The sequence below is a fragment of the Lepeophtheirus salmonis genome, chromosome 14 (assembly GCF_016086655.4).
Source record: "Lepeophtheirus salmonis chromosome 14, UVic_Lsal_1.4, whole genome shotgun sequence".
Taxonomy (NCBI): domain Eukaryota; kingdom Metazoa; phylum Arthropoda; class Copepoda; order Siphonostomatoida; family Caligidae; genus Lepeophtheirus; species Lepeophtheirus salmonis.
Genome location: NC_052144.2, coordinates 24,359,352 through 24,384,440, shown reverse-complemented (window position 1 = coordinate 24,384,440; position 25,089 = coordinate 24,359,352). Strand labels below are relative to the sequence as shown.

The window sequence follows — 25,089 nt, the reverse complement described above, 5'->3', positions numbered from 1 at the left end:
CGACAAACTCTAGATAAATGGCTTCAACGATTTGACTGCTCGTTTGGATTTCAATATGACAATATTAGACCCTTGAAAGAGATACCCCTGATTTCTGAAGATAATGAAAAATTAGCTATCTTAGCCTTTGATGAGATGGATATCAAGAAAAGATATGAAATGGATATGAAGAAACAGCAAATAGTTGGTGCTTGCAAAAAATTGCAAATGGTAATTATGCGCGGTTTAGTCAGTCACTGGAAGCAGCCAATCTTCTTTGATCTTGATAAGACCATGGCAAAGGACTTACTTTTTTATAATAAATGAAATGGAGAAGCATGGGTTTAGTATTCGAGGAATCACGATGGACATGGGAAATATATCTCTAATATCTCAACTGTCATTAAATGAAAAAAGTTACTCGTTTGTAAATCCATATTACCCCTCACGCAATGTTTATTTCCCAATTCATGCCATTTATTGAAGAGAACTCGTGATCATTTGCTAGATAAAGGATTTGTTATATTTTCAAGGGATGGAACACGTTCAGCTGAGCTTAAGAAGTCGGATTTAAAAAAACTTTTAATTCAAGATGGCAGTGAGCTTAAGATAGCATATAAACTCAGTGACATTCATTTAAATTGCAAGGGAAATGCTAGACTGTGCGTTTCACATCCAGCTCAATTACTATCTAGAAGAACTGCTAAAGCGATATCTTTTACATTAATGAAAATTGATAAAGAAGACGCGCAACTAAAAGAAGAATTAATTCTTGCATTTGACTCTTGGTTCGATGTTATAAATTCCCGTAGAACATTCGATAGGAAGAAAATGTTATGTGGGTTTGGAATACATTGGGAAGAACAGCGATACGTATTAGACAAAATGGAAGTTCTCATTCATTCTATGAAAATTATAAATAAGTCGGGTGATGGATATTTAAAGAGTTATCTTCCATGGCTAAAAGGCATACTAATGTCAATCAAATCTTTAAAATCCTTATATACTGACTTAGTAGAAAATGGTATTCTTTATATTTTGACTGGCAGATTAAATCAAGATTATGTGGAGAATTTCTTTTGTCTGTAATTTATGACGAATTTACCCTAACACGTATATACTTAAAGTAAAATATTTCTTAATTTACTCAATTTTTCTCTATTTAATTAATTATTTTTATAAAATAACTATAACTTAATTTTTAATACTAATAATAAGTAATAATGGAAGTTTAACTGTTTTTCAGAATTCGTGGTATATCCGGTGATAATTCCCATCCAGGACCAGTCGAAGTTCAATCAAGGATAAAAATTTTATTTCTTGGAAAAAACACACAGTTTTAAAAATGGAAGAAGGAAATGATAATGGTCCTTGTTTTAATTCCAAGATATTTGAAAGTGTTGGGATAACGCCGGAGTCCATCGATGAACATATGGATGAGCTGAACCTCAGATTGATTCATAGAAAATTTCAAATGATTTTGAACTTATAAAAGCATGTCAGGTATCAAAATCATTTGAAATTCCTGAGAATGCAGAGTGGGATTGCAATGTTCAAGGACTGAGGTATGTAGCAAGATATATTGCAAGAAAATTTAATGAAAAATATCCAGCACTTGGTACTATTTACTCGCAAGTACATCGGGATTGCTTTCTCCCTGGTTAATGCACCTCTCAAAGGGTGGTTTAATAATCCCAGAAGATTTAAAAAAAAAATTATTTCAGCTTTTTCATGAGGATTTTTGTCATTTTCATAATAACCTGGATCGTAACCCCAATGTCATCCCCCGATTTGGCTCATATTTAACACAAAAGTGTGGGAAAATATTTCTTGAAGAAGTGCTTGTGTTTTTTTCTTAAGTGCGAACATTTATTAGAATTAAATCACTCAATTATAATTTAAGAGTGCAAGAAGCTAAGGCTAAAGCCAGGAGGCTAAAACAAATTGCACAATTAAGTATTTAAAGTTTAATTATTATCAATTTAGATAATCACTCATTCATAATTTTTTATGCATTATATTAATAAGCTATATCAATCTAAATAAACCTTAATAACTCTCCGAAATAACGCTATATTTTATTAATTACAAAGTTCATTTATACAATATATCAAACACAAAGGGTCAAAATGATGAGTACAAATTCTGGCATCATCAGTATTGAAATTTTTCTTCGAGAAGCCAAAATCCAAGCCTTCCTTCTTGCAAGGTCTTTCGGGAATCGGTGGTATGAAACGCCTCTTAGGTTTTGACAAATATCCCCTACTATGATAATATTTAAATGTTTACTTTTTAAATTTATGTAGTAGAATGAATAGCCAATAACCAAGGCTAGTGCCAATGACGTCACCAGAAATAGAAAAGAGAGAAATTTATTTAATAGATCTTCTCTGCCTCCCCAGCCATTCTCTTGTTGCCTAACCTTGTTCTTGTAACATTGGGTCATCATTTTTTTTTAACCTTGCCATCGGGGTCAAGGCGATAAATAAAAGCGCTCCCTAGCTTAATAAAACATCATATAGTCAGCTGTTTCTGTCTACATATGTCTTTTTTCCCCTCCTCCTCGCACGCTTTTTTTCTCTACAATATTATCAACTATACCAATAACCAAGGCTAGTGCCAATGACGTCACCAGAAATAGAAAGAGAGAGAAATTTATTTAATAGATCTTCTCTGCCTCCCCAGCCATTCTCTTGTTGCAGAACAAACCTTGTTCTTGTAACATTGGGTCATCATTTTTTTAATTGCCAGGGGTCAAGGCGATAAATAAAAGCGCTCCCTAGCTTAATAAAACATCTTATAGTCAGCTGTTTCTGTCTACAGGTGCATTTATCAAGGATGGCGATATAACTGGAATAGTGTAGTACTTCCAGTGTAGTACCAGTAGAAGAAAATATCCCTTCTTCTCTTCAACAGTTGACTATTACGTGAGTTCTACTTAAATTCAAGCGGCATCCATTTGGATTCTTTGAAAGATACATTATTTAATCATTAAGGTGATTAATTGAGAATACCAAACGCCTGTGTTGTACCTGGTTGTGTTGTGGGTCTACCGAGGAAGAAAATCCCGCCTCACGTTTCAACACACCGGCTCCCCGCGAATCCCATTCGAAGACAAAAGTTTATTCATGCCATCAAAAAAGTTCGAAACAATTAGGATTATCAAGAAATTCAAAAAAAGTTATAGTTGTATGCTCGTTTCATTTTCACCCTATGATTTCACTTATGAGGGTTTGGATAGGAATCCTAGTAGAAAGAAAAAGAAAATCCGTGATGGGAAAGTGAAGAAGCCTCGCTTAAAAGAAGATGTTGTTCCTTGCATTTAGCCCAACTTACCCAGTTATCTATCCACTCCTTCAACATCAAGACGATCATCTACGGCCCCTTCAGCTTCTCGCTTTGAGAAAGAGGAAGAAATGATAGATTCAGCGTCAAAAGCTTTTTTCGAAGCTGAAAAAATCCCTCAATTTGAAACTGTCAGGTCCTTATTGAAAGGTAATTCATGAGTCTGGTTTCCATCTGTTTTTTGTTTAGAATCACTTTCACGGTTTCTTTTTCTTCATTTCAGATGGGAACATTTCTCTACACAGCGGATTTCAAGTTCTTCAAATCAAACCCAAAAATAGAGATATTCTTCCATTTTGTGAGGGTGAAAATGGACTCCCTGTGGTAGAAAGAGGAATAAAATATGAGCTTCAAAGCTTTTCTCCAAGGTTCCATTGTACCTACTCATCGTCTTAAGCACTTAGTTAAGAAAGATGGAAACCTTACAGAGACTTTGCAAATTCCAAACATTTTGTCTCTTTTAAAAAGCATACAACTAGAAAAAGAAGAATTCTTATTAAAGATGCATTGAATAACCTAGAAGAAAAAGTCTAAGTGATCATTCTTTCGGATGGCAGGGGCAAACTATTTCATCTAAATTAGACAACTTCTTCAAGCAGAAAAAACAATTTGCTTTAGAGCTTTTTCAAAATATACCAAAGTTCCAATAACCGAGTTGGACGGAATATTTGAAGACACCAATGAATTGGAATGTGAAGGAGACTTAGATTTGGTGTTTAAAATCTGTAACACCGAAATTGGGTTTGCCAAAAAAGGTACTGAAGTCAATGTTACTCTTTACTACATCGGTGGTTTCATTGCAAAGGCGGTCTCTAAAAAAAAAAGTATTGTTTCAGCTCCTAGAATCTTTTAATTTAAGAGAGTTCCTTGGATGTCAATAATATTCAAGCTACCACCGAAGAAGAAGCTTATAAAACAGTTAAAGTGAGTTGATTAATAGAGGAGAACTTATTAGCCCTTCGAATGTGCTCTTTTGTCAATTCGCTACATAAACAACTTCCTAAGTAGCATTTTGAAGAGTCGAGATTTAATCAAAAAGTTGTTCAACTCTTCATCTGCTACTGATATTTTCAATTGTGTGGTGATCCAAAGAATTAATGGCGATGAAAGTGCATTCTCACTTCTAGATAAAAAATGTGAATCTGGTTACTACTACCAGGATTTATTGAGCAAGATTTCATCCAAAATATTCAATGTCAATATCAGGAACTTTGTAAGTACAAGAAAAGATGAGTCTCAAGCGGAAAAAGGAATCAACATCATATCAACGAAAAAAAGCTGCTGAATTATCCTCTGTCTTCCGAAAAATAACTTTATTTGAATATTTTATATATTATTTGAATACATTCCACATTTTGATTAAAATTAATATTTGTTATTCTTTTTTTTCATTCATAATGTAGAATTATACCTTACGTTGTATTAAAAGGTCTCAATCTAAGGGAATATATATAAAAAAAATACTGCTCAAATACATAATATTTGGTTATTCATATATTTTTGATGATATTTCAACACTATTGACTATATTAATCTTTTTTGTTTTTGGTACTACACTTGAACAGGTAAAAAATTGGGGGCTATCTCAGTCTATAGCTACCCTTGTTAATTCACAGAATTGGGCGTGTGTATCCATAAAATTTTCATGAAAAGAGCATCTCTGTAACTATGGTAAAAGCCCCTCGCTTGCTCAACTTGTATTGGATCATGTCCTCTAGAGTTTTGAGTAACAGATTAAAGTTTCTAAAATAACGCGAGGTTTATCCGTGATAAGCTCAACTGCTTCAAATTTGCAGCCCCAACGTATGTCGATTTGCTCAAGGACACTCTAGTGAAAGATATCCTTGCGATCTGCTGAGCAAGATGTAATTTTTAAATGAGGGTAAAACTTGCTGTATACAGTATGATAGACTTCTCTGACCTTTGCATGATTCAAAAATGTATACAGGGAGTTGATTGAGGACATGATGTCAAGCAAAAGATTGGATCCTTTGATTATATTGTTTACTAAGAGGTTAATACGGTAAGCAGGTCAATGTAAGTATATTAACCAGTGAAAATATTCTGAAGGTAACAGTTCCACAACACCAGTAAATTTACCGGCCATTACACTTGCACCATCTCTTCCTAGACATACTAAAATTGAGCCCCCTGAAGATTGGATGATACAATTGATCATTTCATCTACAAATTCTTTGATTACCTGGACATTGAATTGATCTAGCTTCCGAAGGTACAAAAAGTGATGAAAACATGCCAGCGTCTTTGATCTCAGAATAAATAATCTGACGAGTATTTTGAGCAATAACTTCGATGTCATTGACGCTGGTTTTACTGGTATAGTCGATGCTTCCATTCCTGTTGAACTTTTCATGCAACTGTCTGAATGAGGATTTTATTTGCGGCTGAAAGGGGATGAAAGATATCCATTTGTCGTTTTGGAATTCATCTGTCTCATCGTGAACCCTCATGGGAACTTTGTTAGTGCAAACCAGATGATAAATTTGAATAGGCGTATAAGATATTCTCCGTTTTCATGGGTTATTTCTTCCCTTTCCTGGCTTATTCTATCAAATATGTTTTTTGCTTTTCCATCTGGTATCTTTTTTAGCTCTATTCACCTGGTATAACTAATTTTATAAGCTCAGATCTTTCATGCTAATGAAATCCTTTACTACTGTCGAGGGCATTTGACCATTTAAAGTATCCTGTTTGAGTGAATGTCAAAGCACCAGATGATGCACACGTTTTTGGAGAAAATTTTGAACAACAGTAACAAAAAGCGGCATCTTTTTCAACATCATACTCGAGCCAAGGGAATTGTTTATACCATGATATATTGAAATTCTTAGTTCTTCTTGACTTCAGATCACGTACTGGGAGCTTCAAGAGATTGGCTGTCTTGGTCCTGCAAGCGTATCATTAGGTGTCTTGGTGTGGTATTGGTAGGATGTTTTAGACTCTACGTCTACAAGACTTGTATTTCTGTCGCTTGGAACATTTATATCTTTAATCGTATTTACTTCTTGACTTTGCTTCCAACTCACTGGGACTAGGGTATGTTTGAGCGACTGCAATACAATCACCACAGGTTTGTTCTTGTTCAACAATCTGATAAAGATTAATGAATTATTTATTGGAGACCCCACAGAAAATTTGGAGTCGATAAGAAATTTTTTTATGGTTCAATTATATTTTGAAGTTGGATCAGACTCACTTTTGATGCGTATGCTTATAACTGTCCTTCTTTTACAGATACCTCAAACCAGGTGTAGTGCCATCTCTATGGCCCAACTATCTCAACTCATAAAGCTTAATCAAGGCCAACTCAAGCTGCGATTACGTTTCGTAGGGCTCAACAGTTCAATAAAATGAGTTCTGTAAAAGAACTTGTTGACAAATTGGCCAAGGAGACACTCTCATCATACTTCATCCTCATCACAAAACCAAGTGTGGCCCTTTTGAAGCTATCCCATGATGAGAAATTAGACCCCCAAGTAGTAGCTAGCATCAAGTTTGAGACAGATATGTCATTCAAAATATACCACTCTGGTGTGTTGGTTGACAAAAAGGCAGTGGTACACATCACCTCAGAAGGCAAGGTCAATGCATCAATTTGGCTTCCTTTCTCGGAGCAAAAGAAGAATTGAATCAAATAGACCTGGGAAGACAATTTTCAAGAAGTTCGATAAGTTTCTCAACTCCTCAGAGATTGAACCTAAGCAACCTTCTAAGCTCTCTTTCATTCGTGAGAAAATGGCTCTCCTCTTCACTAAACCAACAGCTAGATAATATTCACCTTGTCTTCTTTCAACCTCACTCATGTGGGAGAATGTGAGCTCAGGACTATGTGGAATATCCTAAACGTCAAGACGCCTGGAGTTGGCTACAAAAAGATAGATGAGCTTCGTGAACCAATCTCTGAGAAGAACAAACTTGACCTCTCTTTCTAGAGAGATTGTCGACTTTCTCATCGAGTGGCAAAACAGTAATACACCTGGCCTCAGAAACCTTCCTAGCAACAAAGCAGATGTTCTTTGCTGGAGCAGATCTGATAAAGTATCTTCTCCTATGTACTCCTTGGCATGTTCCAGTCTGATCCCATCGAAAGAAGCTTTGGCTGGTACAGACAACTAAGTGAAGGTATCTACTACATCAGCGTTAGACAATTCCTGGAAGCAAAGAAAAATATTCGTATTCTGAGTCTTGTCAAATTCTCAGGTAAATAAGATATTTGTTAATAGTAAGCTTCTTTATTTAGGTATTACTTATTTTTACAATATAATAATATCATAACAATATTGGATTTTTTTAAATTTTCAGGTCAGACTACTTCAGAAATTAAAGGTCTGCTGAAGGAAGACATGGTAAAAGCTGAGGTCATGGATGCTCTCTACTTAGTTGTCGGGTATATTGCTTTTTCTTTGAAGAATAAGGTCATCTGTACATCAGCCCAAGAGTTCATGGTCATCAGAGACACACCTCCGGACTCAATAACCTTCGATATCCCAACCAATCAGCATGTAGACCTGAAAGAGTTCATCGACATAATGAGCAGAGGGGGATTGTCGACTCCATCCGACCTTCTCTACCTCTCCTGTCTTTATGCTCACTTCATGTTATCTTACATCACAGCTACTCCTGAAGAGAAAGACAGTTTACTTGGCACCCCAAATCCTAGAGCTTCATTTGTTGCCACATTCATAGACAGGATGCAGGACAGTTTAAACTCTGACATTATCGCCGTTGTGGGAGTAAAGTGCAAGGAAGGACACTCCTGGTCAGCTTTTCTTCAAATAATTTCCTTTGCTTTGTTTAATGTCATGCTTAAAAATTTAAGTGCTAAACTGAATGATGACATCCGATTTTTAACAAAAAAGAGAATGGCAGCTAAGAATTCAGAAGCTAATAGAAAAAAAGCTAAATTTCAATCAAAATCTTCTGACTTGTATACTTGGACCAACTTTGTACTTTTTGAGAGTGCCTTTCTTTTTTATATGTTTTAATGTTTATTTTGATTAAAGAACTAATAAAATACCACTTCTATTAGAAATGTATAGCCTCATCTTTATTATTTTGATGATTTTTCCAAGTAAAATACTTTTAAAAACTCTTTTTTTATTGTGGGAAAACACTTGAAGCGAGACATTCCATATAGAGTAAACAAAGACCCATATTGGAAACGCGTGAGCGCAGTGTCTTGTCCTGGTTACAGGAGTTCTTAGATTGTTGAACCTCATGCAGCTCTTACAATTCAAGAGCAACGATAATTATATTTAAGTTGGCTACTCCTATATTGAATTTATCCATATTTGTTCGTGCCTTTTTTCTCTTTCTACAGAGGCGTTGCGTGGGTGATATAAGAATGAGTGAGAAGTGTTCGATAGAACGTTGTTAATGTATAAAATTGGGGTGGGGGAGGTGTGCAAAATGCATCTGGGGGGGGGGGATACGCATCCTACCTTACTTCCAAACAAAATCCGCCTATGGCTATATCATTATTCATTAATAGATACGGAGCTGGGGGTTTGTATTGATTTCCATAATCTCATAAGTTCATAACTGCACGCAACTAATTTAATTAAACGTTATGATAGCGATGCTATATTTCTTCTAAACATTCTTCAAACTGTCGGATGACCACGTTATTTTTTTTTTTTAAAGCATACTGGCAGATCATATTATTTTCATCTATGAATTTATATTATTAAAAATAATCAAAATCTACTTACAATTATTATTTTTTTAATAAAAAGTGAAACCCTTCGCAACCTTCTCTAGTACTTTTACCATGTTGTAGATGAGTGGCGTGCAACCTTTTACCTACAAAAAGCCACTAGTCACAACCAAAGGTGGTTTTTGCGTGCGGAGGTTTTAAGGCAAAGATAAATGTGCGAGACCTTTTTCTTTTTTTAAAATTACATTTAAAAAAATATTATTTCACTTATTTAGAAAATAAATTCTTTTATGACCTTTTTTTTTTTTAAAGAAAGAAATATTTTCGAGCGACCCCTAATTTTTGGTTATAATTTATACAATTACATATTTTTAAATATTTTATTTTTTGGCTAACTTTTTTTCTCGAAAAGACAAAGCCTTCTTTTATTTTATTTTGTTTATGTTAAATATAAGACATGGTTTGAGATTCGACCTCGGGTTCACTGCCAAAAATGGGGAAATATAAGCATCAAATTATTATAAGTAAATACATGTTTTCTAAGCCGAAATTTTATGCAAACTTCAAATTTAAAGTCTGAAATACAAAATATACAATGGTTTTTTTAGATATACTCATTTTTGTAAAGGTATTATATTGCTTAAGATCATTTTTTTATGATTTCAAATAGTATCCCAAAAAGGAAGAGTTGCTTAAAATACCCTGTAATGTTGAAACGGAAATAAAAATATATCTTCAGCATTTTCAAGTTCTACAAGTGAATCAATTAGTCAAATATCTGTGGTTTTGAGAACCTGTAGTTGTTCTGTGACAAATTGGACATTGATTTAGTCAATATAATGTAGCTGCTGGTCATATGATTGCACAATATCACGCGTTCCCAAATATGGATATTTTACTCAAAAATTGAGTTTCTGTTGCTTCGTAAAAAAAAAATTTAGAAGTATTAAGTAGTTTGAATCAAACTGGGCCTCATTTTCATAGAAAATTATATTCTGGGCATAATCGATTAACTTTTCAAGAATATCGCTCATTCCCTATTTTTGTTGTAGGCTCTCGTTATGCGAAATTTCGCATAAAACTTTAAATGTGTAAATCGTAAAAAAAAAATCAAAATCAAAATCTGAAATATTACACGTCAATAAAAATAGGGAGTTGGAATAAAATATTTTTATTTTTGTTTAATGGTCCGGTACAATAAATAATCTAATTTAGGTATCAATTTAAAGCTTATTAAATTTTTAAATAAAATGATATGTAAATCAATCCTGTAGTCCTTCCTATCCGTAGATATGGCTACCTAAAGCCAGGAATTTATCAAAAAGTGTGAATATTTTATTCTGTTTGTCTCTTGATACATATTTTTTAAACGGCCATTGCACAAAAATTATGGAAGGAAAAACTAAACAAACACTTTTATTTCAAAGTCCTCGCTACTACCTATCATTTGAACATAAACAATAGCTATTTTAATGTACAATGTAGATTCTATAGGTCTACAAAATTGGGATTTCCAAATTTGTCACAAATTCAAATTTTTTGTTTCAACGACATAAAATACAGGATTGAAACTTATAAAATCATAACCTACAGACATTTTTACACTATAAAATACTTATTAAACAATTGTCAATATATATTTTCTATCCTAAATATTTTTTTCACACTTTTGGCATTGAAAACGGGGTTGAATCAGAAACCATATCATAATGACTTTTTTTTAAGAAATAATATTTATTTCTATCTGTTAAAAATAATATTTTTATAAAAAAATCTTCATTGTGTGTAAATTTAAATTCTTACAAATTATATCCAGCTCGGCCCCTTTAAGCGGCTCTGGTCATAACACTGCTAATATGGAGGGCCATATAACTTTACAATTTGTTGTTATTTACTACAATTTTAAACACTATTGTTTGTTTATTTTCAGGATAAATTGCTGCATAGAAAGCTCATGAGGACTACAGATTTTACACAATGTGAATTTATCATTTTTATTGCCTAAGAGCATTTTTTTAGCATTTCAAATACTATCCCAAAAAGGAAGAGTTGCTTAAAATACCCTGTAATGTTGATATAAAATTACAATTAGGACAAATATAGCTACATAATTGTACAAAAATCATATGTATTTAATAACAGGAATTTCTCATCAACAATGATATTTTTCACCACAACAGGTTGCTTGACTAGATTTTATGCTCCTCCAGATAGTATTAGAACTAATTGGAATATCCCCAAAAAAAGTTGATCTCAGTTGTGCCAATATGATCTCTCCCCTCTAGAACAAGTATAATGATCTGTGCCGACATTATGTTGAGTTTATTTTATTCATTGTGATAATATTTCAATCATTCTTCCATTTTAGAAAGTGTTCCAATACCGTAGAAAAAAGATTGGAGTGACTCAAAAGAGTCCATATTGGATACATTGATGTTTTATGAATTTAATAAGATTAATTACTTATTTTTTACTCTTATAAAGATCAGATGGATATTAGTACGTATTGTTACTCGTTTGATTATTATAATTTATAAGTTTGGAAACGTTATTACAAGCACTGATTGGACCATTTGAACTGTTACACTTGCAGAGTTTAAGGGAATTTGTTTGAAAAACAGCGAGTTAGATGATATTTGTTTGTCATCATCAGATTTACGTAGCTTCGTAACAACCCTTCCACTTATTCAACCGGGGTTTTTAATTATAGTATTTACACATTATCATGGAGCTGATCATAGTTAAGTAGAGGCATCCACAGGATATTTTGTATTTTCAAGCGAAAAGGAATGATTTGTGGGAAAAATTGTAAATGAGAAAGCTAAAATAGGTGACAAAAAAATGTCAATTGGTCCAATGCAGGAGTGGGGCAACACTATTTTTTTTTTTTAAAGAACCCCACCCCCCTTATGTCCCGAAACACGGAATAGATGAGGAGGATGGAAGAAATGAACGATTAATTAATGAAATAGCTAGAAGTAAAAATCCACAGCTGGCTTGTTTTCCCCAGACTTTCTAAGGTGAAGAGGTTGAGTGAATCTCTTTGAACATGAACATAACAACAACGTCAACATCCATTTCATTCAACTACTAACTTAGTTAAGTTAGTAGTTAAGTTATAACTAGCAATTGATAAAAAGAGGAGTCAGTTCTGTTTGGATTCTAGAATTGTGAGATTACTGAATGAAGGGAAGATGGATGAGAAGGCTCCAGATCAGGATGAGGGTGAAGCGATCCTTGAGGCGGAGCAGATCTACGTTCTCATGAAGAAGGACTTTCGTCTTTCTCGAAATACCCGTGCCCAGTGGTATTTCAATCATTTGGATTCCGTGATCCAAGTGTCCAAGTATGAGTCGATCCATGACTTTAGCGGTGAGTTGGATGTGGTTTCCGTGGTTCCCAAGGATCCTGACTCTGACTGGGACTGGGATATTGGGCATTTGTATTCCTACCGCGTGAATTCTGGATCCATGGTGCATTTCCTGGCCCAGAGATACCGCCTCGTGTATCTCTTGGACCTGAGCCCTTCCTCTTTCGGCAGTGCAGTCTTTCCAGCCTTTAAGAAGTGCCTTCAAGCCCTGGTGCGGCCCTTTTATGTTCCTGGGAGTCAACTCCTTCTGAAGCCAGACATTTATGTGACAGTGATAGCCTGGACACCTTTTCTAACGGATTACAGTCAGCAAGTGCTAAAGCAAGGCTTTCTTCTCACCTCAGAAAATCTGGGATCCTACTTGAGCAGCATCCTTGACAAATTAAAGAAATTGGGTGTAAGAGTGAGTGGAATTGCGGCTTCAGCTCTTCAAAACATTCAGTCAGGGAGAGCTGAATCTGAAAGGATCATGGGACATCTTTTTGAGGACGAGGAACCTGTAGAGCCATGTGCAAGTATTCCAGTGGCCACTCCTGAAGCGGGGTTCATCAATATGATAAGAACGGGAATCCTTGCACTTCAGCTACTACCTAAACTTTCCTCTGGAGGTATCATCGTCGTCACAGATGGTATTTTCTCTATACCTGACATGAACATTTGTGATTCCCTTCTCAATCAGCTACGATCATCCACCATATCCCTGAGCTTTTTGCAGGTTGCAAGTGCATATCACCCTCACGCTGGTTATGGTCGAGTACCCTATGTTGAGCTTATGGAATTCTTTTCTTGTGCTACCTATGGTACTTATTTACCCAAAGTGCCTGAAGTACATCATGAGAGCTATGTGTACAACATGAACATATTTCATGAAGCTTTTCTGTGTTGGAGTTTTCGTAAGGCCCTCGAAGGTCTTAAACTATTAACTCCGCCACAAGTTATTGAGGATCGTAACATTAAAAGGAAGGGGGTTCTACACCAAGGAGTTAAAAATTCTTTATTCAAACATTCTGATGAGGAGTTTATTATAAAAAAGACACTTCTTGAAGCCACTATGCAGTGTCGACTCTCGAGTCTTTTATCTGTTCGGCTACGTGAAGGATACACTCTCAACACAGTGCATATACTCACTGATATGATTCAAGTTCAATTAACTCTTCCATGGAAAATTGGCACCTATATTCATTATACTGTTCAGTGCCCATGGCCACAGGCTCCAGGACCTCAACTTCCATTAGCAACTGTTGTAGTATATGTTGAAGGATTTTATGATACACTTCACGACATTATTTGTCGTAAGGATACCATTTATTCTTCTCATGATCGTAATAATGTGACGCGTCGTTTCTATGTTACTCTCCAGAACCTGGCTCATGTGGACAAACTATTGTGTCATATTGAATCGTTTAAAACCTCACCTGATCACTACACCGTACCAGAGAACATTAAAAAAAGTGTGCCCCTTTTTTATATGCCACCCAATTCTACGACTCCAGTATTCTATCGAGAAGAGTTTGCAAATACAGCATTTGGTTCCTTTTGGAAACCAATAAATTTCTTAGACATCAATATATGGCATAGATGGATGCATACAAACAGAATTCACATTATGCTTCAACATGATCACCCACTACCTCGTCACTTGTTCCTCGCCAATTCCAGTGGCCGATATACGTCTGTCCATTGTAGAAAAGCTGCTCTTAAATTATTTGAAATGTTAAAAGAGATTTCCACATTTGTGCTCCTTGAAAATAACTCCTATGTTCAATTTATTAAAAATGAAGAGGATTCCTCGAGTAATCTAACTTCACATCCCTCCTCTTTTTATGTGATTCGCATAACATCTAAACCTCCGTGTGTAGTCATATGGTTAGCCTTTCCATCGGGAGCTTCTGCTAATGTTCGTCACAGAGTTCATCACCAACTTTTATTGAAGATTGATGAACTTCGCATCAGGCAAAATCACTTGGATTTAATTACTCCAATCGAAGTAAAAGGAACCACTCTTCTACTTAAACCTGTAGAAAGGATTCTAGTCCGTTACAACAAGATACCATCTGACTTTTTCAATCTTTTGGAACCTGCTTACTCCAGTGGTAATCTTCATCACCAACCTTTGTTAAAGTGTGATGGCAATAACAGTACCACCAATAATAATAATAATGGAAAAAATAGTCATCCCATGTTACAACAGTCTCGTGCAACTAGCTCACATGGCACTTTCTTAGCCCTTGCTCGATACCTTCATCATAAAAGATGGATTTGGTGCATTCGAAGTAGCAATTTTGTCAATCGAAATCTGGATGGAGAAGGAAAATTTTTAGATACCTTAATTTCTGGTCAAGTTCTTGCTAGAATACTTCACACACTAGCCAAATCTCGTCTTCTTGAAGGCTTTACTTTTGCTCATTCTCATCTTGGAGTTCAAAATCTAGCATTAGAACTCCCCATGAGACACGAAACGAAAAATGTTTTTGCTAAAAAGTCATTATTCACGCAGCAATGTGTAGTTCAGTATGTAATATTCCCACCTCATACGGAATTTTACTCCAAGTAAGTTTTATTAAAAATATATATTTTTTATGCAAGTATAATTGTTTTTCTTTTTTTTACTTTACTTTATAGTGTTTCCTCAAAAAATCAGAATGATTCCATCACTACGAGAAATGATGAAAGTTCATCGGAAAAAGAGGATGAGGGTACTTCAGGAGAAATACAAATAATTACTGAAGTTTGGGTTGAACCCCAAGATGGTGTTGTTGAGGATGGTCGAGAAGAGAGACAATATCTCAACGAATTAAAATATAGAGAACTACCAGACGCCTTTTTCAAAAGAGACAAAGAAATAATAACCACACTATTATCCTTTGAACATTTGGTCTCCTCATTTGAATATCTAAATTACGAAGAAAAGGAAGGAGAGCTGGATAACAAAAAGTTTATGTCCTCATCCACATCAAATAGAGATCCATTCAGTACTGTTTCCTACATCCCCTATTCCCCGGATATAATACAGCTCCTTGGGAAATCATCCTCTGTGGAAATTTTATTATCCATGTTTATTCAGGATCTCTCTGATTCCGAATCTCAACATTTAAATGAGAAACTTTATAATAAGATATTGAGTCATATCGAAGAAAACCACGATCAAGAATATCCATTATCGGAAAACGAGGACATTGATTTCCTTCAATTAATCCTTTCAACAGACTCATATCGAAGGAAGGTTAAAGACTCGTGGATTCGTGAAGACTCTTATGCCAAATGGCGCTGCTTTGTTAAAGTCTTTCATAATAATCATATTATAATTACTTTACTTCCCGAAACCTATGAAGAATTAATGAATCTTATGCTCATTGATGATGATGATGATGATGAGGAGGAGGAAATGACGAATAAAACTGCAAGGGATCCGAATGGGCATGATAAAGAATTTTTGGATATGGAAGAAGAATTTGAAAAAAAAATTATGGTTGACCGAGGAGGGGTTGTCTTCATCAAAAAACCGATTGAAAAACAAAGTATACCCAGTCTATTATTTGACTCATCTGCTGGTTCCTCCTCATCGAATCTAATGAATAATAATAGCAATTGTGATCCAATTTACTCTTCTGTCTATACTGATAGTAATTATGATGGGGATTGCGTGAATGGACGAGTACGCATTCGTTCCTCAGGGTCGGATCGGATAAAACATCAAAGTAGTAGGGACAGAGCTGGCTCTCTGGAAGCTTTTTATGGGAATAACACGGATCCATCCATGAGACAGCGTACCTTTTCAATGGATTCTAAACGGGGTTGTTTCAAATCATCTCTTTTATTACGAGCGGGACAAAATCCCGGCCTTTCACCGAATCCCTTAAAATCATCAACATCTACACCAAAGCAAAATGATGAAAAACATGAATCGAAAAAGATTCCACCTCTTTGGGGCTCTCTTTCCCTTCCTATTTTCATGTATGATGTATCAACCAACAATTTGATCACTCGACTTTTGAAAACTAAAGATAGTCCTCAAATTGTAAGTTCATTAATCGATAACACATTTGAATTTCCAGAAAAACCCATCAAGAAAGCTGGATTTAATGAAACACCGCTTGTCGAAAGATACATACGAAATCATGCTGCTTCACTTCAGTCTGCGTATGCTAAAGCTTATGTGCATGTACTATTTGAATCTTTGCAAAATCATGAGGCAGTTCATACTTATGATGTGTTGAATGCTGTCAAGTACTGTGATAAAGAGATATTTCAATCCATTGATGCTAAGGATTTCGTGGATAGTATATGTGGTCATAATGATGAAATTGATGAAGAAAGTTATGAAAATAATGTTTATGTTGATCCCAGACCATGTCATTCGCCTAATCATTTTGCCATTAAAAAGAAGTTCTCCGATATCCTCGGCACTTATTTTCAACTAGTACCTGGTTTTAAAGACCTCTACTACTTTTATTCATCAGCGGAACAAACTCACTATCATGGAAATCGAAGAGATACAATCGCCAATGATGTTGATATTGAGGTTGCTTCCTCATTGGCAAAACACTTGGATAGTAAAAGGAGCTGTGATGTAAATCCATCTTTGTCGTTCGGAACAAAATCTCGGCCTCAAAATTCATCTCTTGGTTCTATCATGACAAACGAATCTAGCAATATCAATGAGACTCAAGATGATTTTGATGGAATATCCATAGCTTCCAACAATAATGGGTGTGTTTTTAATCCAGGAGGTATTGATCAGCCTCTTTTTATTCAAATTTTTGCCAATCATTGTAAACAGGAAATACAAGCCAATGGGCCTCCCTTAACTGAGATACCTACTTGTTGGATGGAACTCATTGGTAAGACAGATGAAGAAGGTTCATATAATCCCAAAGATTTATTTTCCATACATTTGGTTGCCATATGTCTTCAACCTCAAACCATGTGTTGTAATATCCCTGATAATAGTATGTGGGCATCATCCGTTAATTTGGACTTTGTGGGTTCTCCCCCAGCCTTAGATATTAGACAGTTTGTTATACCATTGAAGAGAGAAAATGGCGAGTCCATGAAAGTAGATGATGGAACTTTAAATATTTCTAAGTATACTGGTACTCAAAAGAAAGCCCTTGAGAATATTGTAGAAGAGATCCAATGGATGATGAGAAATGAAATAATATACTCAATGACAAAAACACACACTGTCAATGAATCTGTTCTGAAAAAAGTCACGGAGCATATCACAGTTTCTATTAATAAGCCAGGCTGTGCTGTTCAAAGGTTTCCACTATCTTTTGTTCTAAAGCCTGAGAAATCTCTCAAATCCTTTATTGCTCAATTTGAGGAAATTGATCTCTTGCAAGGATACAAGATTCTAAGGGAAGGAAACTATTATTACATAGTTCAAGAGGGTGGTGGAGATTCCATGAGCTGTGCATCCTCTGGTTCTATCAATAATACAATGAGTTGTGGCAATGTACTGGATGAGCACCAGAGATTTCAACTATCGCCCGTAAAAGAAGTTGCTTCAATCCCTAACAAAAGAAAACATTCAGAAAATAGTCATAAACCTACTTGTTGGCTTATAGTATTTATCGAAGATGATATTGTTTCCATTTACTTTCAATATCGTGAGGGACAGCTCTCAATTGTTTTACCATGGAGACAAGCTCTTGCCTCTCTTTCAGCCAATATAAAAGCTATATGTAAATCTGTTAATCAGGAAATGCTTTTGATAGATTTATTTGAATCCAGACTTTGTCATCGTCTTCTTGAATCAGATAAGAATGAGGAGTCCTCTTTCAATTGGAACGCTCATAATTATTTTTCTGTACAGCAGCAAATGCAATTACAGAAACAAGAAATGGAAACCAACAACTCAATGGCAAATATTGATCTCCGATTCAAACCAGGCTTTTTCTCTTGTTCTATTGTTTGGGAGACATATTTTTGCTTGCATCCTAGACTGAAGCATTTTGACCATCAGCTCTCTAGGGGTATTAAAGCTATAAAACTTAAATTGAGTACTTTTCAAGTTCAGAACAGACATAATATTTTTGTATATATGGATGAAAATGATAACATTTATTACATTACAATTCGAGAGGGTTCTAGTACAGGGTGCTATGAAGTGGAGGGTGATGAATCTCGCTTCATTTCACGGACTTCATCTTTCAGCTCCTGTGTTGCAAAAAATAATGGCGTTTCATCAACAGAGACAATGGATAACCTCTCCATTCTTTCTCAATCGGTGGATACTCCACAATTTAATAGTTGCACTAAGATTAATCTGAAGGTCCAGGGCCTGATTGAGCCTGGAGACGATATCAAAGTACATTTAGTTTCCACATTAGAGCAGGAGTTAAATGAACAAGTGATTGAGGTCATATCAGAAGTACTTCAAAGAAATCCGAGAAGTAAATTATCCCCCATGGACGTTTCATTTCTTCAACCATCAAATAATCCAGACCTTACATTTTCATTTTATATTCCTTCCAATACCTCTGAAAAAAGTGTATTTTCCTACCTTAAACAAAACCTAACGCATTTCCAAACAAAAATACCTTTTATAGAACCTAAGTATTCTTCCTCAAAGTCTGAGCATCATTTTAGAGATCAGGAGTCAAGTTGTACCTACATATATACTGAATGCGGTAAGATTGGTCGTCATAAAGGAATTGGAGTAATCAAGGTTGAATATCATTCAGAGGAATTCAATGAAAGTGGAATAAAATCTTCCGATAAAGGAAATAATAGTTCAAGTGAAGTATTCAAAAGTGAGGATTTTGTTAGATTTACAAATGTCTCTGAAGAGGATTCAGTCGATACGAACAGGAGCATTATTTTCAGTTTGTGGGAGAGGGGAAAGCTGAGCGTGGAAAAATTAAAGGAATCTTTAAAACAAGCCTTAACTCAAAGTCTGTGGGACTATTATATGGAGATGAAGATTTGTAAATCTAGTATTCTTATTAACGATGATAATTTAAGTCCCAATTTTATTATTACAAAGGAGTGGTTGGACTATGGAACCACACTTTGTGTTCCTTCCGTCTCCAAATTTGTTCATAAACATTCTCTCCATTATTCTTCCTTTGATCTTTTAAAAGAAATTCGAAAAATAATTCGACTTTCTACTCCTGACATTATATGCCGGATGTTTCACAACTCTGTGGAAGATGGGAGAGGCTTCATTTGTATAAGAAATGAAGAAAATGTAATGACTTCTCAAAGTGACTTTTATTTAATTGGTCAGGCAAGGAAAGTTGAAAAGAATTTGGATGAAGAAAAAGAATTAGGAACACCTAATAGTGATTCATACTATCGAAAATTTCAATCCATGCCTTACTCTCCACGCCGTGACATTATATTTATTCATGTGAGCCGTAATGAGATTTCTTTTTGGGTCTATAATGTTTCTAAAGATGTAGTTTATCAAATATCAAAATCTGTCTCGTCTCTCAGTCATTGGATGTCTGCTAGGTCCTGTTTGACTACATCTATCGTGAGTCAAAAACTTGGTATCTTTCATAATACTAAGTTTAATAGGAAGTGTCAGGAACAATCTGATAATCCGTACCTGGGATCAAAGGGCGGAATAGCATATGTGGAATTATTAGTTAACAATAAAGCAGTTCCTTCTAAAGTATCGACTTCCAATGCAGTAGAGAGTAACAAATATCAAAATAATCCTAAAAGAATAAATCGGTTCCTGAGTATTTATAGAGACACTAAACCTTCATGCCTTCTCAGTGAAAGCCCTTATGCAAATGGAAATGATCCCATGAAGCAACATGGAAGTCAAATGTTGCATATGAAGGCATCTGACAATAAGGAAATGCTCTCTAGGCTCTATTTCCTTTGGCAGAATCGTGGCGAATCCTCTGGGAATACCATAATCTTTAATAATCAAGTTCTCAAATTTTTCAAAAAGTCTGCTAGACTCGTTCATTTCTGTTTAACTCCACTTTTATTTTTACCCCATTGGAGATCTCAGGCTCATTCTACGAGACTTGATATTATCAATCCTCTAGATCTTTCAATTCATAGACGTCCTCAGGTATTCAGGTATCCATTATTGTGTATCGTGGGTCCGGAGAAAAAGTGTAATATCAAATATGTATTACTGTTTTGAAATATTGATAGTTGAAGTTTTCAAAATATTTAATCTTCCCTATCAATGTGAGTCAAAAATCTCATTTTCACTATTAAGTTGGGCATTTCCTCTGGACTCCAATATATACAATGGACATATCATTAATAATATTCTTATAACATATATTTTCAACAAATTTAGGTTGAAGAACGAAGTCATATTGGTCTCATTCAAAACTATGTTCAAGAGTACATTCAGTATCTCCATACATTAGGATTCATTGCGATTCAACGAAGAGTTAACAATGCAAATAGTGGGAATATATATAATCATAGAAAGGTGGGAAAACGGGATTTACATCAGGATTCTATTAAAAATGTCATTTCTGGTACACGCAAGAGGATGGACAAGGTACCAAGTGTTTACTTACAAAAGTCCCTTCCAGGTGGTCTTCTAATATTTGAAATAGGAGTAATTCAACCTTTCTTCTTTACAAAGCTCTATGTCATGGAGTATGATCGTCTTATATGTCATTATAATTTCCGTAGAGAATCTAATTTAGGTACGTTATATTAAGTGCTGCATACATATATTAATATTTGCTGATTTTAAGTTAATATTATTATTTTCCAGTTACTGGTCTTGGTGTAACACCGGAAGCAATAAAAGAATCATTTACTCGTAAACTTATCGATGAGTGTGATAATATCAAACATTTGATTCATCTTCATTCATTTACATATGACTATCATCTTCGAACAGCTCATAACTTTATATCTGGACGGCCCTCAAATATTTCAAAAGGCTTTCATCTCGCCTTCTTCATTGATGATTTCCTTAAATACTACAATAAGGGCCCCAATTTTGCACGTAACATGGTTCATAATGGACATATTATCATAAATACTCCTCTTGTGAAACCAAAAAAACTCTACAACTATCTTTTATCACATGAGAAGGGCTATGACTTAAAGGTTCTAAGAATGGAGCCTTTAGATGCAAAGGCTAATGAGGACTTTGAATGCGACTATCTCTTAGTTCGTCAAAGTTCGAGTCTTACATCTCAGGATCAGGATACGAATGGAACAAGTCCGTCCTCTTCTGGTTCCGGTTCTTCAATGAATATCGGAAATAATCTTCCCGGAAGCTTCGTTTCAGGGTATGATGACTATGACTTTGTTCTTCTTCTCATAAATGATGATTTCCATTCCTCTCATGAAAATCTTAACCTAAAATATTACATAATTCTCACGAGTAAGCGGGATTTGTATCCAACTTACAATGTTGATAAAACCAAAGGACAATTTCGTACTGTATTAAAGAATGAGTGTACTAAGCCATTAGGAGGAAAAAAGACGATACAGCCTCTTCAATTCAACGAGAAAGTGTCAACTATGTTGGGTTCTACTCATCTAGAGAGCAGTCCATGGAGAAAATAATGTCTTCAATGATCCTTGCAACAGAAACAATGGTAAATGATATATTTGAGCGAGCAATGGTTCACTGTAGACGAGATCAACTCTGGTCTCGTCTTCTTAACCCTTCCTCAGAGAACGGTATCGTATTTGTGGAATTCAATGAACTTCTCACACTTGTGGACATTGAGCCTTTCGAAAAAATAAATGATGAACTTGTTGCAATCGTATCCAGACCCTTAAGGTGGTTCAAATCCCTTATGAAACTCATGTCAACCCGTTATCCTGTTTCTAGATTATTTGGTGCTCCAGATGGCTCTGTTCAGCACTTAGTTATTCAAGACTCCATTCATAAATGTGTTGATTCCTGTATCCTCATCACAATGGATACTCCCAATGAAGAAACCTCTCTTAATCTCATTTTTAAAGAACAATCCGATATTGAAAGTGTGCAAAATGCAGTTGAAGATTTTGTATCCATTTGTTTATATCATATTTGGAGTGGAATTCTATGATACTGATATATATTTTGATTTTTATCAGTGCTAAAAATTTGATCGAAAAACTACACAAAAAGTACAGAATTTATTATAATTATTTTTGTTAAAAAAAAGATGTTTAAAAGATACATATATATACATTTACATACATATATATAATATTTATACATTTACATACATATATATAATATTTATACATTTACATACATATATATAATATTTATACATTTACATACATATATCTTCTAAGTTTGACTACTATTTATAAGCATGAGGGGACTTTTAGACGAAGGACAATTTGCCAAACATAAATTTCGCCGAAAGACTATTTGGGATATTTGGCCAAAAATGCATTAAATTTATTGATGCATACGATTGCTTATTTTAATTCAATTTAAAAGGATATTATGATATATAGGTATTGTTCATATGCTATAAATGTCATATAGGTAAATTATTAAGTATTCTTTTGCAGAAAAATATTTTTTATTCATTAATGAACATTATATAAGGACAACATTCATTGATTGGTATAAAAATGTTGCAGACAAAATCGTTGTGTGGTTAAATTGTCGTGTACATAATAATTGTGAGACAAAATTGTTGCGGTTAATATCATCGTGAAGGAATTTCAAAATATTATTATCGAGTGCAAACTTTATTGCAATTTATATTATATTCGGACCTTAAAATAATTGAATTATGAAGAAACTTGCCATGAAATACCCTATTTAATATCCCTCCCAACGTTTTACAGGTGAAGAGGTGGGCCCTAAAACAGTTTAAAATCCACGGCTGTCGCGTTTCTAAGCATTTATGAGCCTTTTATAATATGTTTTTATACACCCCGAAACACAGGTTGTTCAGGTGAATGGCTGGGCCGCGATGTAGGTCAAATTCAATCTTCACGGATTCTGTAAGCATTCAACAGCCCTTTTAATATACAAAAATATCCTCAGGCTGTACAGATGAATTACTGGGTCTCAAAGCAGTTTAAACTCAACCGCCACTACGTTTCGTTTCCTAGCATCCAGCACCCCTTAAAATATGCTAAAATACACCCAGACCATGGTTTGCGTAATAGAGCTCCTGTATCCGAAGTAGATTAAATTCTTCAGGCGCGGCTTTCCTGAGCATCCAGAAACCCTTCTTCTAATATCCAAAAATACATACCGGTCCTCAAGTTGTACAGGTGAAGTGCAGGATACCCCCCTCGCGTTTCTATACACTTAAGACCCCTTCTAATATGGTATGACACATCCCCGGACCACTGGTTGTGCACCATATACTTATATGCAAGCACTCTGATTTTTTTTTTTTTTGCAATTTATTTGTTATGTGTGGTGTTAAATAGAAATTTATATAGTCGTACTTATAAATATAATAGGTATGTATTATACTTGTAGTCGCTATCATTTATTGGACTAATGAAGTATTATACATATCCGATTTTCAGAGATGGATTGTGCACATCCGTGGAGTAGGGTGTATCATAGCTAAAGCTGGGCTTTTTGCTCAAATAAATTACTCTTTTGAGATTAGAAAAGGAAAACAGTTGGGAAATTTCCCTTTTTTCTTATTTATTCAATCTTTCTTGAATTATTGTTGTGGTAACATCTCCTCAAAGAATCTTAATCTATTGTTCGCCGAGTACATTTGAGTTTGTTCAATAAAATGAGTGGAATGCCGAAAAAAAATTCTCCCTACGCCTGGATTGAAATTAATAGAGCCCATGAAATTTGTAGCTACCTACCGGACGACAACAAAATATTTTGTCGAATATACCGATATAAATACTCTTACAGCCCCCCATCCAGAGTCAAACGACAGTTAATATCCTCGCCCCACATGAAGAATATGAATACAAAAGAACAACATTTGACTCATGATGATTCTGACAACTTTAACAATTACCTCTTAAAGATGCTAGTTTCCTATAATATGTCTTTCTTCAATTAGTTCGTCTAACATCAGTTTCTTCTTGTAAAGAGTTGGGTAAGTTATTATTAATGTATTTAAATATTCAAAAATTAATTAAACAAATACTTCTTCAAATTTAGGATTAGCATATAGCTAAATGTTCATAATCTCCGAAATAAGGTGTTAGAGAACTACAGTAATATGGTCAAGAACAACAGCATGAATGGTGTCAATGGGGGTCTTAGCTTCAAATGGCGTGCAAATAGTTTGTCTAACATCAGTTTCTTCGGATTAAGAATTGGGTATGCTCCATTGATTCATATTAGCGACTTTTATTAGTAAATCTATAATTTAGAAATATGGAAGTTTTTCATGATTTTCACGAAGTAAATCAGGTATTCCTGAATTTGAAAACTTAAACTACTTTTTATATTAACTCTTCTAGAGTAATATGAAATATATTCCATATTTATACCAGCATCACGTGATATTCTATCTTCCAAAACTGTGACTTTTAATCAATAGTACCATATGTCCCGCTCTCTCTTTTTACACACACTCGCGATCCCCTGGCCTATGATGAAAGTTGATAATCCTTTAGAGAAAAACGCGTGCAAGGAGAAGGGGGGAGAGAAAGACTTATGGTATCATTGTTTAAAATACTGATGTGATTATCAGCTGCCTGCTTTATTATGATTTTTGAGGGTATAACGAAAGTATTTATTAGCAAAATGTTTAATGAAGATTTACTACGAATAATTGACTTAGAAGTTTTTTATCCGTTACAGTAGATTTTAAAATTTCACACT

General features: G+C 34.7%; 1 protein-coding gene and 1 long non-coding RNA gene across 2 annotated transcripts; both read left to right on the top strand.

Moving 5' to 3' along the window:
- The first annotated feature begins 3,022 nt into the window (after positions 1-3,022).
- Positions 3,023-4,819, top strand: LOC121129856 (uncharacterized). The gene is made up of 2 exons (XR_005868540.2): positions 3,023-3,474; positions 3,548-4,819. It is a non-coding gene; the product is annotated as an uncharacterized lncRNA (long non-coding RNA).
- Positions 4,820-8,638: 3,819 nt separating this feature from the next.
- Positions 8,639-22,599, top strand: LOC121128886 (KICSTOR complex protein SZT2). Its single transcript, XM_040724480.2, is given in 6 exon segments — positions 8,639-8,850; positions 10,932-14,921; positions 14,994-20,409; positions 20,647-21,007; positions 21,079-21,777; positions 21,780-22,599. Coding segments are annotated over 5 exon segments (9,798 nt in total). The 5' UTR covers positions 8,639-8,850; positions 10,932-12,195; the 3' UTR covers positions 22,376-22,599.
- The last annotated feature ends 2,490 nt before the right edge of the window (positions 22,600-25,089 follow it).